This window comes from Lithobates pipiens, unplaced genomic scaffold, assembly GCF_037356315.1.
Source record: "Lithobates pipiens isolate NorthernLeopardFrog02 unplaced genomic scaffold, aLitPip1_a1.2 Scaffold_18, whole genome shotgun sequence".
NCBI classification, from domain to species: domain Eukaryota; kingdom Metazoa; phylum Chordata; class Amphibia; order Anura; family Ranidae; genus Lithobates; species Lithobates pipiens.
In genome coordinates, this window is record NW_027507758.1 from 548,285,783 (window position 1) to 548,300,504 (window position 14,722).

Consider the following 14,722-nt stretch of genomic DNA (forward strand, 5'->3'; position numbering starts at 1 on the left):
AGGATTATAGGGACCAGAGGTCCAATCTATGAGTCACTGGGGTCGATCAGTCTAGAGCACAGGAGAGTTGTAGATTGAGTGAGTCACATTGTCCATGCAGTGTCAGTAATTTTTGAGCAGTTATATTCAAAAGTAGCTACAGGTCAAAGACTGTTTCTCCACTGGGGTAAGTATACCGCCGTTTGATTGGTCCAAAACTCATTAGAGTGTAGCAGATTATTGGGGGTTGGTTTAAGTCATTCAAAAGTATGGTGAGAACTAATCAGGCAGAATAGTTGTAGAAAGATCTTCACTTCCTGAATTGCAAGCAGTGTACATCACACTAATTCTGGTACAATGGTCAGAGGGCAATAATCAGCTTTTTGCCAAAGCTCCTAGACTCAACTCCATAAAAGCCTATGTTTCCATGTACACATTGGCTTTTAGCAGAGTTTAGGAGCTGCTGCATTTAGGTGAGCTTCAACTTCCCTCAACCTCCCTCAGAAGAATCACATTCAGGATATAAATGTTTTGTTTGAAAATGCAAAACCACGGCAAAAACTTGCTGCAATTTTGCAGTGTTTTGCGCTTTCCCGTGGTAAATGTAGGCAAGGGGTACATGAAACCTTAAATAAAAACACAGAAAAAGGTACAATACTTTAAATGTGCAATATATTTTTTTCTCCTTTTAGTAACTTTGATGCAGAATGTCCTCCTGACAAAGGATCCCCAGTGTACTAAGGGTTGTCTAAAAAGAGAGTGCAGCGGTTGTTTGATGTCTCTAAAGCCCCATACACACTATCAGATTTTCTGCTGATTTTTTCCTTCAGATTTACCAAAACCATATAATATGAGGTCAAACCTTAGGAGTTTCAATGTGTATGCAATCAGGCAGGCCCTTGCACGACATGGTTTTGGTAAATCTGAAGACAAAAATCAGCAGAAAATCTGATAGTAGGGGCTTAACAGGAACTCTCAGACAGCACAGTATGGAGAAAGGGGAAGATATGAGGAGTGACTGCTCTAAATCATTAACTTGCATGAGCAAATTTTAGCATGTGCTATTGAGCTTTATAAACAACAGACTTTGCTCAACAAAAAGAGACTAAGGTGACCCTGAAAAAATAAAAAGGAGCAGAGGTCCACTTTTGGCAATGAAATGACAAATGAATCATATGCAATATGTCAGATGTGCTAGACTAAAAACAGATCAGTTTTATTTTTATTAGTCTGACAATTTTTTTAAATAAAATATATATATAGCATACACCATTTTACATTCTAGGTGGCTATCAATTTTAAGTAGTATATAGCACAAACATATTTTTAAGCAGTATGACAGGTTGTGGCAAGGAGGTGTTCAGGGACTGGTAGTGAAGTCTCAGCTGTCTTCCAGGTAACAGATGCTGGTTTAGAGAAACAATGAGTGCCAGTGATGCTTTTAATGTGTAAATCATGGCACAGTGGGTAGTCATTTCGGTATACAGTTGACAGAGCTGAGGTAAAATGTTCATGCCTTTGAAATACACCGCTTGTTAGTTAGGATTTAAATGAGGAATATACACGTTCACTATGTTTATTTCACATCCATTTCTGCAATCAGTAATATGTTTGCTTCTTTGTGCAGGTTTGATTGACAAAAGCATTTAAGGCAATAACCTATTTGGGTGTCTATAAAATGAATTTCCAGTTATTGAGTGCATTTGAAATTTCTTCATGTAAGCCTGTATACAAGCCTAGCTCCAGTCAAAACTTTTTATTCTAATTTTGGATTGAACAAGAAAGGGTTAGAACCTTTTTCAGGAATTTATTGCTGTCTCTATTCCGTGAACAGTGGTGTTTGATTGGATTGGTTATGATTGGCAGTAAATATGTAGGACAACTCAGCTTGTTCATTTGCAGTTTTAATAAGATATTTTCACATTTCACATGGCGATTCCGCTTACCAGAAAATCGTAAATTGTAGAACCAATGCGAAGATTTTCCATAATAACACTTATTATATTTCTTTTTCAGCCACTCCACCATGGGCGACAACGGTCTCAGGAACCCTGATAGCCCATACATACGGAATGACTCAGCCACCTATATACAGCCAAGCAGCCAATGTCCAGGCTCCCATCATAGGGGTGACTCCCACTCTCCCTCCTCATGTTGCCCCTCAACTGCCGCTAATGACCACCGCACATTACCAACTGCAACAGCACCAGCAGCCCGCACAACCGCTAAACAACATGGTGGTCAATTTACAGAGCCAGTCCATGTACAGGCACAGTCAGCCCATGGCTATGTCCTCTTTGACCGGAGTTGGTCAGGTCCCTCATCCCGGCCATGCTGCCATTGGCAACGGTCACATGACTTGCCCCATCCTTCCTCCCCCACCGCCTGCGCTGCCTTCTGCGGCACTGCCCAACAGCGTTCCAGCCACGAATGGCCAAACTGGCCCCCAGATTCCGCACAATCAAACCATAACCCCCGACAACCCGAATGGAGTTCAAATGCTAAGGACAATCGGCATGGGGAAGTATGAATTCACAGATCCCTGGTATCCTAAAGGTAAGCTATGCCGGGTTTGTTCTTTTTCTGTTTCTTTCTTATTGATGTAATGCTAGTTGAACACCCTGTGATAAACAATTGACACCAAGTTATGGGCTCAGCCGAAGGTCATGAAATCAGATCTTTTATCCTAGAAGTCTGCATCATTTTCCTCTTCTGTGCCCTGCAGAAGCATTTATGAATTAAATATGAACAAAAAAAAAGCCAATTCTCCAGACTGAAACAAAACACACATTCCTTCTTCATACCAACTGACACCTACTGAACCCGCCAGAATGGCTTGAATTCCTAAAGTCTGATTTTATAGAACTAGGTTTGACGTACCCTCACTCCCAGCATCCTGCTGAAATCCATCAGTTTGCGCTTTGAAAAGCAAGGTTCTTGTTTTTTTTTTTTCTTAACTCGAACAATGCTTAGTGTCCCTAAGCCCCTGACTTTTTCAATAATGCATGATCGTCAAATGTGCCTTTTCCAGAACAAGCTGTGAAACAAGGGCCGGGGACTCGTCGTTGCGTTAACGAGTCAACAGTCCAAATGCATAATACAAAAGCCTCTTTTTCACATGACTCAGGCTTTCTGGTGGAATTAAATTTACAGTAACGAGGGCCTCATCTTTCCTCATCTTCCCCCTGATTTATCACCCCCCTATCGCTGCGGGTGATGTGTTAAGCCAACTAATGGAAATATACGCTGTCATGGAACATAGATCAAGTTTTTATTCTCACCGCATGGTGATCCTGGTGAGAGTTGTCTGTTACAGCTCCTCCGTGGGGTTCTGTGTATTTACTATTCCATTGTAGTCAGTCAATACAATTCAAAGAGTAAATAGCAGTCACCAAGATCAACAAGATGTTTGGTTGTTGTGCAGAGGCGGTGTGCAGCAGAGGATTTTATGGACTTAAAATTACAGTTGCACACAAAATAGGAATTAAAACTGAAATGCAGAAATAATGTATACAGTATATAGGAGAGCATTTTTACCTGTCAAATAATTTTTATTTCTGTATATCTGGTTCTAATTTTTTTTTTTTTACAGTCCTGCCTGGCAGGGGAGGAAACCTGGCCTATTTCTTTTGCAGTTTCCCTTTCACTTGCAGGTTTCCTCCCCAGCCTGTGACTGGACAGTGAAAGAGGAAGCAGTAATCTGATGAGTTCATCTTTCTGTTACTCTACTCTTTCTTCTTATTAGCATACTTCTTGCTTTGCAGCACACCTGGTTGGCTACTTGTACTGCCTCCACCCCCTGTTCAGAGCTCCTTATGTAGGGCACTGCAAGAGGCTGATGCCAAGGCAAATTCAGAAAACAAAATATAATGATGTATAATTAATGACTATAGCTGACTATAGCTATGGTAGACTATAATGACAACAGGATCCACAGCAATTAGGGCCAGTTTAATCCAGATGCATAATGGTTTCTCCAACCAAGTATTATTGACTATTCTCCAACCAGCAACAAGATATTATATAATATTTAGGAAGAAATAAATATATGTTACTTATTGTTCGGGCACCCTCTATGAAATTGTAGTAAATTTCATAGAGGGTATGAAATTGACTGTCATTTCCACCCCAGTAATCAGTAATCTGCGTCCTTACCAATTTCCCAGGTCTTATACTTACCTGTCCCAGTTCCTTGAGACAATCGCTGCAGATGTCTCCTGGCCGGGGCTTCACATTTCAGTTCTATAGAGAGTGCCATTTGGCACATAAATGGCCTCTCCATAGGAATTAATGGAGATCCCCTGCAAAGAGGAGGAGAAGGGGTCAGTAAATAAAAAGCGGGAGGAGCATTAAAATGTATTAAAAAGTAAATTTAGAAAGATTTATCTTTATTTCTTGTCCTAGTAGACTGAAAAACAGGGTGTCCTTGAGATAAAATATCTCTCCAATGAAGTTTAGAGACAGAGGTTCTAACCCTTCTCCATGTTACCAAAAAGGTTTTTCTAACTGATGTCTGTATCTTTGATGGAGAGATTTCAGTTCATGTCGCTGTGGGGGGAAATCTATCCAAGGCAGGACACAGGCAGCAGCAGGCGGACTCAACAGAGGTTTCAGCTCTTCAAAAGTAGAAAAAGATTAAAAAGTTGGATTTCAATCTCCCCACAAGGGCTGGTGCTACCACTAGGAAAACTAGGCACCCGCCTATGGCGCAGCCACAGGCGTGACTCACAGCCGACTCTGACACTCCATTTTAAATGAAAATGGTTGCAGCGCCGGGTGAACCATAACAAAGACACACACAATCAGAAAAATCCCTCCACCTATCTCTTCCCCCTCCATTAAGTCAGGTGCTGCCTGCCAGTTTGCTGATTGGCCAGTGCTGAGTAAGGGGATGTGGCTACCCTGCCTTGAGCCGATCAGTTGCGGGAGCATGTGGAGAGGTAGAAGAGGGTGCAGCATTACTGTCTGAACAGTGAACCCGTCACAAGGACCACACAGCCTGGAGTGGAAAAGGCAGCTGCTGTGGACCCAACTGCAGCAAGAAGGAGCAAGAAGGAGCAGGGGCGGACTGCCACTGAGACACAGAGTCGGGTGGAGGGAGCCCAGCCAGAGGACAGAGATCCGGGGGGGGGGGGGGGGGTTAGAGGCAAGATCCAGCCTGAGCTGTCACCTGTTGCAGTCAGTAGAGGCCAGCAGAGCCAGCCTGAGGGGACAAACAACCAGCCAGAGCCAGATGACTCAGGTATTTAATTTGCTGACCTCTCCATCCTGCACACAGTCATCTACCATGTCAACTCCATCCTGCACACAGCCATCTACCATGTCATCTCCATACTGCACACAGTTATCTCCATGTCATCTCCATCCTGCACAAAGTTATCTCCATGTCATCTCCATCCTGCACACAGCATTCTGCACTATGTAAGTCATCCCAGACTCTAACCACACCCCAGTTAAGCCACGGCCAATATTTAGCATACTTTAAGCCAAGCTGCTTTATTTCCCATGCTTCTTGGGGGGGGGGGGGGAGTTGGTGCATGTAACTGGCCTTGCCTAGGGCACAATATAGTCTAGCGCCGGTCCTGCTCCCCACCAGATCCATCCAGATCTTCCCACCAAGATGACATTATTGGAAGCCTTGTATCTGTTGGGGAACAGAAACTGGGCCAGGACTATAAGTAGGCAGTACTCTCCCTTCCTAAATTACAACTGCAGTCTGCAGTTCTCTCCCTAAACTTAAACCTGGTACATACAATGAGATTATCAGATGAATATTTGCCTGGGTTTTTTTTTGTATGCTAGTCTCATATTGAAAATGATGAGGTTACTCAACTCAAAAATTTCTAGCCTGCACCTTCAGGTTTTGTCGTCCGAATGCCCAGGAAATGTATGTTTGAAGTTAGGCATTCTAAAGAATGCCTGTGCAATATATAGAATGGCGAAAATGTTAACGTCAAAGTATGAAAAACAAACATTTCCTATGCATTCTATGCAATGCCAATGCCTAAGTAGTATTTGCCATTCTGTATAATGCCTAGGTATTCTATGCAATGTCTAGGTAAAATATATCGCACATTAAAAAAACCACAGACATTTCATGTTTTCACAACTCTCTTTTTATACTTTGTCCAAAGATTGCTTGTCATTCTGCATAATGCCTTGGTATTCTATACAATTCCTAGGTAAAGTTCTGTATATAACAAAATGAAAATTACACAGACATTTCATACTTTGCCAAAAAAAAAAAATTCACGTATTCTATATAATTCCTAGGCTTTCTTTATTTCATACTTTGCTGGTAGTATATATACTACAGGAGATCACCACTGAGACGAAGTATGCATCTAAAGGCCCGTACACACGGTCTGACTTTTTGACAACAAACATGCAAATTAGCTGTTTTGGAGCAACATCCGACTGTGTGTACGCTCCATCGGACAAACTTTTTCTGTTTTCATCGGACTTTTGTTGGCTGTGCGAACGGACAAACTTTCTGGCAACAAAAGTCCGATGGAGCAAAGTCCGACTGTGTGTACGCAAAAGCATCGGACTTTTGTACAAGGTACAAACACGCATGCTCAGAACCAATGCAAAAGATCAGACTACAATACAGAAGTTCACCAAAGGTGGCGCTGGAGTCATTGAACGTCCTCTTTTGAAGCGGCGTCAGTACGTTGTGACGTCATTACGTTCGTGTTTGTTGTCAAAAAGTCCGACCGTGTGTATGCAATACAAACTTGTGGACCACGCCCTTTGTACAAAAGTCCACGGAAAAGTTTGTACAAAGTCCGACCGTGTGTATGAGGCTTTAGTGTGTGTGTAAGAAGGGTCCTAATTAGGATTAGCTTGAGGTCCCTTTCACACAGTCTCTTCTGGTGGGTCAGATCAGATGGCATCGGATGGAAATGTTTTCATCTAATTGCCCCATAGACAAGAGTGGGCTGTGTCCTCTCTGCATAGCGGAGCGGACATGGACCTGTCATCTATCTGCTCAGCAGGGGTCAGCAGAGAGATCCCCCACTAAACAAGCATATCCTGCTTCACGGAGGCGCCTGTGTGAAAGGGGCCTAAGGGACTAGAAAGCTGGTCTTAGGGTTTTTGTAGCAAAACAGCAGTACCTTAAACAGGAACTTCATTCACCCCCTTTACATTTTGTTTTCTTTCCCTGAACACTGGGTTGTCCTCAAAAGTATACTCTTGCACCCAATAAATCCAGCACTGTTTGTGCACCTAGGCCCATGTTACTATCTTCTCTTCTTATCTCATTAGGAGGCCAACTGTTTCTTGTGAGTTCTTGTACCTGACCCTCTGAGCATGTGCAGCTATGTGTATGCAGTGTGCTGGGGATTGCCCAGTAGTCTCTTGGGATACATGATGTGAGTACCCCAGGAGGCTTTGGGCAGGAAGGGGAGGTTATTCTGGCTTAGGCGAGAAAGCTAGAAGCATAGTCTCACAAGAAAGGTATTTTAGGCAAACAAATTTTCAATTGCGTAACAGGAGAGGGAGGCAGAAATTAGCAATAGTGATTAAAGAAGCTGATGGTCTGCTTTAAATTGTATTATTATTATATAAAAAGTCTGCCTCTGACAAGGAGGATAAAAAACACAGACACTTTCATTTTTTTCCCAGTTGTGAATCAGTTTTATGTGACAGCAATAAGAAGGTGGACTTGATGGGTCATGACATTCTAATTAATCCAATTACTTAGCTCTAATTACTAATTTTTCACCTGCATAACACTACACTGAAAGGCTGAGGGATTGTGGGATATTTAGTTCCTTCACCGAAAGTGTTAGTTCTTAGACTACAGAGAAGGGTCATGCATTAACCTGTGCAGTGCCATGTCACAGGATACATATTTCAACACAGAGAGAAATGGTTGATATTGGAATGTGAAGATTTTCTCTACTATAGGCTGTACAGACAGGACAACAGATGACACCATAAAAATATATGATCAATGCAGGTGAAAAAAAACAAGCCGTAAGTAGGAAGGTATATAATTTAAGGTAATTTCAAAATAGCTTTCAATCTTTTTAAATATGTATCTTTTATCACAATAAAACATGGTGATCATTTAATACAAGTTATTGTTCATGTACTTCCTGGAATAGGTGAACAACGGTCTCCTAATGGTGCTCCTATGTTGTCATTCTATAACACATGCTTCTGTCTGAGAGTATAGTAGCTGTGCCAACACACATTGTACGGGGATCAATCGGTAGACTGTTTAAAGAAACCAGAGAGTGATCAGATGTGCACTCACGATCCAATTGTCTTACCATTCCTTTTGGCCCAGCCTTGGTTATAAACAGGGAATTTAATAATAAGCTCTTGACAGCTCGGTGATACTGAGACTGCTTTTCCCACTGTCATCCTGTATGTCTTCCAGAGTCCTCAATTAAAACCAGATCTTTTGTAAAGGGCTGGAGGTTCCATCTCATTAAATCCCTAAGACTCTAAAATTTGTTTTCTGGCTTAACACGCAAGTCTTGCCAAAGTTCACAAGCAGTTATTGTATGATGTCCAGCAAGAAGGGGCAGCCCAGGCCTATCAGCTACAGAACAGAAAAATATACTTTTAGCGTTCGTTAGTGCATTGATTTAAAATTCGGTATTTGTTTTTTAATTACAGATCTGCCGTGCGTTCCAAAGGGAGAAATTTTAATTTGCATGTGAAAATGTACTGTGTGTTCCTTATTAACCTTTGCTTGATCCACAAGAACATGAGAATTTTCTGAAATTTTCCATTTGCAACAGGTCATGTTGTCTCCTCATCTGGGTGACGGCTTGATTTAATGCATTCTGCAGGCCTTGATATTGTTTGATTATAATTTCATTGTATGTGAGCCAAGCCTGTTGGAATTAAATTCTGCTAGTTTGGTTAATTGTCTTGTATGTTTGGTGTGGTTGGCCCCTTGGCTTACCTGTCATTGCTATTGTCTGGTAGGAAATGGATTTATTTTTCCCAAATATGTACCCATGTATGGGAAATTAGATAGCAGATTCATGCTTAGTCTTCCGATTATTTTTTATTTTTTAAATCAAGAGAAGTTTTATTGAAAAGAGAGAACTTTACGTACAGCAATTCCAGAACATATTTCCAATCATAACCGTTACCATCTATGTCGTGTACAGTGATTCGGTTAGTGAGGCACAACCAAAGAACACAAAAAAAGAGAAAAACCAAGCATATATTTTGCAAACCACACAATTGGCAAAAGACAGTTTGCAGCTATAGCACCATCCCTAGTTATCCGAGTGCTCGTCTAACACCAGCTACCAAAGGGGTACACATTAACCTACTAGGAGCCTGTCTATGACAAGGTCAAGCAGGCTCAGGCTTGGGGTACCTAACCATGGGCCTCAGAGGTTATCATGTTTACAGGGGCATCCCCAACGCTGGTAGATGTACTTCTCCAACCTGAGCCTTTCACCCATGTTCTGTACCCATTGCTAATGGGAAGCGGGATCAGGGGATTTCTAATGCCACATTTGTTTTCCCATTATTTGCCAATGTTTGGATCCAGTTTTAATGAAAACTACATATTAAAGCTGAAAATTGGGTAAACTACTGAATACAGATTTAAGTGGAACTCAGCACTAGTACCAGCTAAGCTTAAACCTGCTCCCATGCCCCTTCTAACTCCTACACTAACTACCCTGTAAAAGTAAGATGATTTTACTTATCTATTCTCAGGGTGCTTCTCCTATGGATTACAGGACTGCAATAGGTTTTGCACTCCTGTGGCCCATTTTCAGCAAGGAGCGGGCTGAAGCCTGCTCTCTGCTGATGTCACGGATTTCATTCCAGGCACCACATCATCGCAACAATAAAGTCTGGATGCGACTCTCGGAGAGCCACTCAGAGTCTGAGACGGCCACTCCCCACCGCTCCACAGCTCAGTGCTCCAATGAGCAAGGAGGAGCAGAGGGGAGAGCTGTGACTCACAGTCAGCAGCTCTCTGCTCAGGGATCTGTGAGAACCGAGCCATCGGAGATGTTCAATCGCTCGTTCTCAGTGCAGAGGTGCCAGGGGCCAGATGCAGCATCGGGCTGATGCTGCATCCTCCTAGGTAAGTATGAAAAACAAAACAAAAAAAAACACAATTTGGCGCCTCCTGCTGTCAATCACAGCCAGTGAGGAAGGAGCGGGGGGAGGGACGTGTCAATGGACATACAGAGTGCTGTTTGGGAGTGAATATGTATGAGTGTGGTCATAGCAGGTGGCTTGCCATGGGGGCACTTGGTGAGGGGAGGAGCAAGGAGCGCCTGTGAGGGACCCGAGAAGAGGGGGATTGAGACAGCTCTGTGCAAAACCAACTGCACAGAGCAGGTAAGGTTGACATGTTTGCCATTAAAAAAAAAACTAAAACCTTTAGAATCACTTTAAAAATCACTTTAAAAGGAAAAATTTTTAAACGATTGCGCCCTTAAAAACCATCAAAAAGCTTAAATCTTGAGACATATCCACTAAGTTATTGACTATCAAGAATATAGACACTACCTTGTACATTTGTTGACTTATTGTTTCTTGTTCTTTATTGTGTGTTTAAATCTCAGACCTCTCAGGCCGCGTACACACGGGCGGACTGTTCGCCCAACTTTGTCCGCTGAACAGTGTTTGGGCGGACAGTCCGCTCGTGTGTGGGCTTTCAGCGGACAGTTTCAGCGGACAGTTTGACGAACAAGGTTTTTCGGAAATTCCGTAAAACTGTCCGCTGAAACCTTGTTTCAGCGAACAGTCCGCTCGTGTGTAGGCTTGTTCGTCAAACAAAGTTGCGCGCATGCTCAGAAAGGATTTTCACGCCGAAAGTTGTACTGCAGTGTATAGGACGTCGTATTTTTCGTCCCGTCGTACGTGCCGTTCACGTCATCGCGCACGGTTTCAGCAAACTGTTCGTTCGTCGTGTGTGGCCATGTCCGTCCATGCTAATTTTGAGCGGACTGTTTGCCGAAACTGTTTGACGGACAAAGTTGGGCGAACAGTCCGCCCGTGTGTACGCGGCCTCAATGTTTCAATGGGGGTTATTTACGAAAGGCAAATCCACGTTGCACTGAAAGTGCACTTGGAAGTGCAGTCTCTCTAAATCTAAGGGGTAGATCTTTAATGAGGGGAAGCTCTGCTGATTTTATCATCCAATCATGTGCAAGCTAAAATGCTGTTTTTTACTTTCCTTGCATGTCCCCCTTGGATCTACAGCGACTTTACTTCCAAGTGCACTTGCAGTGCAAAGTGGATTTTCCTTTAGTAAATAACCCCCAATGTGTTTTTGAAATACCCTACTCTATAATTGTTAGAATTAATCAACATTTAAAAAATAAATAAATAAAAATGTAAAGTAAAAAAAAAAAAAAAAAAACAGAAAGCAAAGTGTGTGTAAACCCTAGACTTGTGCACAATGGAAAATTTTGTTTAGTTTCGGTTCGTTGTCATTCATAAACTACATAATTTCGTTCTGTTATATTCGTTATGTTACATTAATACGTTTCAGATAATTCGTTATTATTCGTAGAGTGCCGATATTCGTTATACTGAATCTCGAATCATGTCAAATTCATTTGTTATATGCGCTATAGTTTAGTTTGTATTCATTGAAATTCGCTATTTATGTATGTATAGACATTCGTGATAATGATTCGTAGTTTGGAAAGTCGTTTGTTTATTGAATCTTTTAACACACACAATGACAACGTCTCTTCTCCTCGGCTCAGATACAATACAACACCCTTCTAACTCAGTTCTCAGGAATGCACTTTGCCAGTAATCCATCCTCCGGCACAAAATTAATCAGCTGATTGGACTATAAAATTTACTTTGAGTTGACCTTTTGTTTCATTAGATCTTTAAGGAATTACCGAATCATGTCAAATTCATTTGTTATATCCGCTATAATTTCTTTCGTATTCGTTGTAATTCGTTATTTTTTTAGTCGGACATTCGGATGCATTACGAAACGAATTGCACAAGCCTAGTAAACCCTAATGATGAGTGTCTTTTATTTGGTCCTTTAACCACTTGCCTACTGGGCACTTAAACCCCCCTCCTATCCAGACCAATTTTCAGCTTTCAGCGCTCATGCACTTTGAATGACAATTGCACAGTCATACAACACTGTACACAAATGAAATTTTTATAATCCCCCCCACAAATAGAGCTTTCTTTTGGTGGTATTTGATCACCTCTGCGGTTTTTATTTGTTGTTAAAAACATTTTAAAAGCCCGAATTTTTAAAACATTTTTTTAATATATATTTTGTAATAAAATTTTAAAATAGGTAATTTTTCTCCTTCATTGATGTATGCTGATGAGGCGCACTGATGGGCACTGATAGGTGGCAGTGATGGGCACTGATGGGTGGCAATAATGGGCACTGATCGGATACACTGATAGGCAGCACTGCTAGGTGGCACTGATTGGCACCACTGGTGGACAGTGATAGGTGGCACTTGTGGGCATTGATAGGTGGCACTCATGGGCATTGATAGGTGGGACTGGTGGGCACTGGCAGGTGGAAATGGCAGGTGGCACTGGCAGGGGGTACTAGTGTGCACAGGTGAGGCATAATTGCTTCTTCCTCTTCGGGACCGATGCCCCTTGAGCATAAGCCGGTGATCGGCTTTTTTTTCTCCTCACACTATCAGTGTGAGGAGAAAAAAAAATGGCCGAGCTTTAATTTACATCATGTGATCAGCTGTCATTGGCTGACAGCTGATTACATGGTAAGGGGTCGGGACCGGTCCCTTATTCGGATCGATGATCACCCAAGTCTCAGTGTTCGCGCAGGGAGCGTGCACAGTGGAGGCGGTCATATGACTGATGTGAATATACAATGTATATGTAAAGCGCTACCTAAATTGATGGCGCTATATAAGTACCTGAAATAAATAAATAAAAATAAATATGACAGCCTCCTGGAAATTCAGGTCCGCGCTGTGGCCGTCATTCAGCTATAGTGCAGATGTCAAGTGGTTAAGTAATGTTAAAATGGTTGTAAAGGCTGAAGGTTTTTTACATTCTGTGCATGAATGTAAAAACTTTCTGTGTGTTGCTCCCTCACAGCCCATCCTAATACTCACCTGATCCCTCTCTCAATCCAGCGATGTTCACAGGAGCCTCAGCTGTCCTGGGCCTCTCTCTCCTCATTGGCTCAGACAGCAGTTGGAACCATTGACTCTCACTGCTGTTAAGCACAGCCAGTGAGCAAATGAAGAGAGAGTGGGGGGCAGGACCAAACCGCAGCTCTATGTGTCTTATGGACACATATAGCTGGGCTCGGGAGCGAGCATGCACCAGTGCCCCCATAGCAAGCAGCTTGTATTGGGGGCACTGGTCAAGGGGGAGGACCCAGGAGCACTGGCAGGGGAGGATTGGGGCTGCTCTATGCAAAACCATTGCACAGAGCAGGTAACATTACATTACATTTTTGTTTTTGGGTTTAGAGACGCTTTGTTTTCACCTTTCCCGCTGACTCCAATGCATTTTGGTAAAATGGCATCATTTAATCACAATATCACAGTTGTTGCTGAAATGTTGAGAAAATGAAATTTTTTCATTTCATTTTTTCAGTTTTCATTCTTCCCCAGTCATGAGGAACGAGTGACGGATTTGTACTATCAACATCCACTCTGATATAGAATAGAATGCAAATTCCAACTGAATAATTCTTCTAATCATTGTGATTATTTTACACCCCCACTGTTAGGTGTGTCATAGCATAGTATTTTTTTTTGTTAACAGTACTGTTATCTGGGCCTTTCTTAGAGAATTTTCAACTCATTAACTTTCATACTGACAACAGTTTCCTCAGATAAGTACTAGTATCACTGGAATGTACACACAAAATATTGAAAGTGACAACCAATGATCCCAGCGCCCTATGAAGTAAGTCAAAACTCACCCTAACAAGCTGCTATCATACAGAAGGACAAATCACAAAAATATATAGTATACCGTATCCGTACCCTAATTACCCCGCATATACTATATTGACAGCGCTAAAACAAAAAAAGGGGGGGGGATAATCAAAAAATAAAATATAATAAATGTATAGAGGATAAAATATAATAAATATATAGAGGATAATAACTCAGTGTCTAGAAAAAGTCACTAGCAAGTGTCCATAATATCTCCAAACATATATGACTCAATATTCAATTGAGCTATCACACTTTGGAAAAAGTTCAGAAAAGAAGATCCATCTCCGAAGAGGAAAACACCAGTGTGCGAAGAGTCTGACGGCCGGTGACACCCCTTATGGTAATTCACTCACCAGAACCCAAAGGGTTAACAGGCACTTCACTACGACTGTAGAAGTAGTTCCACTAGTGTCCCTCCGGAAAATCGTCTTATCATACCACCATAGGTTCCTCTCTCTCTCGGGCTCCCTGCTCTCTCACCGATAAGAGTTCACTTGATTCTCATTAACAGCCCCAGATCCACATATAGGAAACAATAAAATATAGATTCCATAGTGCAAAACAGCTTTATTCACTAAAAACACTCATGCGCTTAAAATCATACGTACACAATGTGCACAGCAAAATGTCACATTTAAAATGTCACTGCAGCGATAACGAGGTGGTCTCACCGCAGTCCTGAGCGCGTTTGGTCGAATACTGCCTCAGCTTCCACGGCGGGTCCCGGGTAACCACTCCGAATAGCCTGCTCTGGTGACGTATAGCTGCCTGGTCACGCCCATACGCGTTTCGTCATCATGTCTTCATCCGTGGGCGTATACTAT

General features: G+C 42.2%; 1 protein-coding gene across 3 annotated transcripts in view; it reads left to right on the forward strand.

The window, feature by feature from the left end:
• The window catches only part of KLHL29 (kelch like family member 29), a 1,407,189-nt gene that overhangs the window by 976,927 nt on the left and 415,540 nt on the right, over nt 1-14,722 (forward strand). For all 3 annotated transcript variants that reach the window (XM_077488859.1, XM_077488857.1, XM_077488858.1), the window contains one exon: nt 1,996-2,535. In XM_077488859.1, the coding sequence (XP_077344985.1) occupies nt 1,996-2,535 (540 nt within the window). The remainder of the gene's footprint in view (nt 1-1,995; nt 2,536-14,722) is intronic.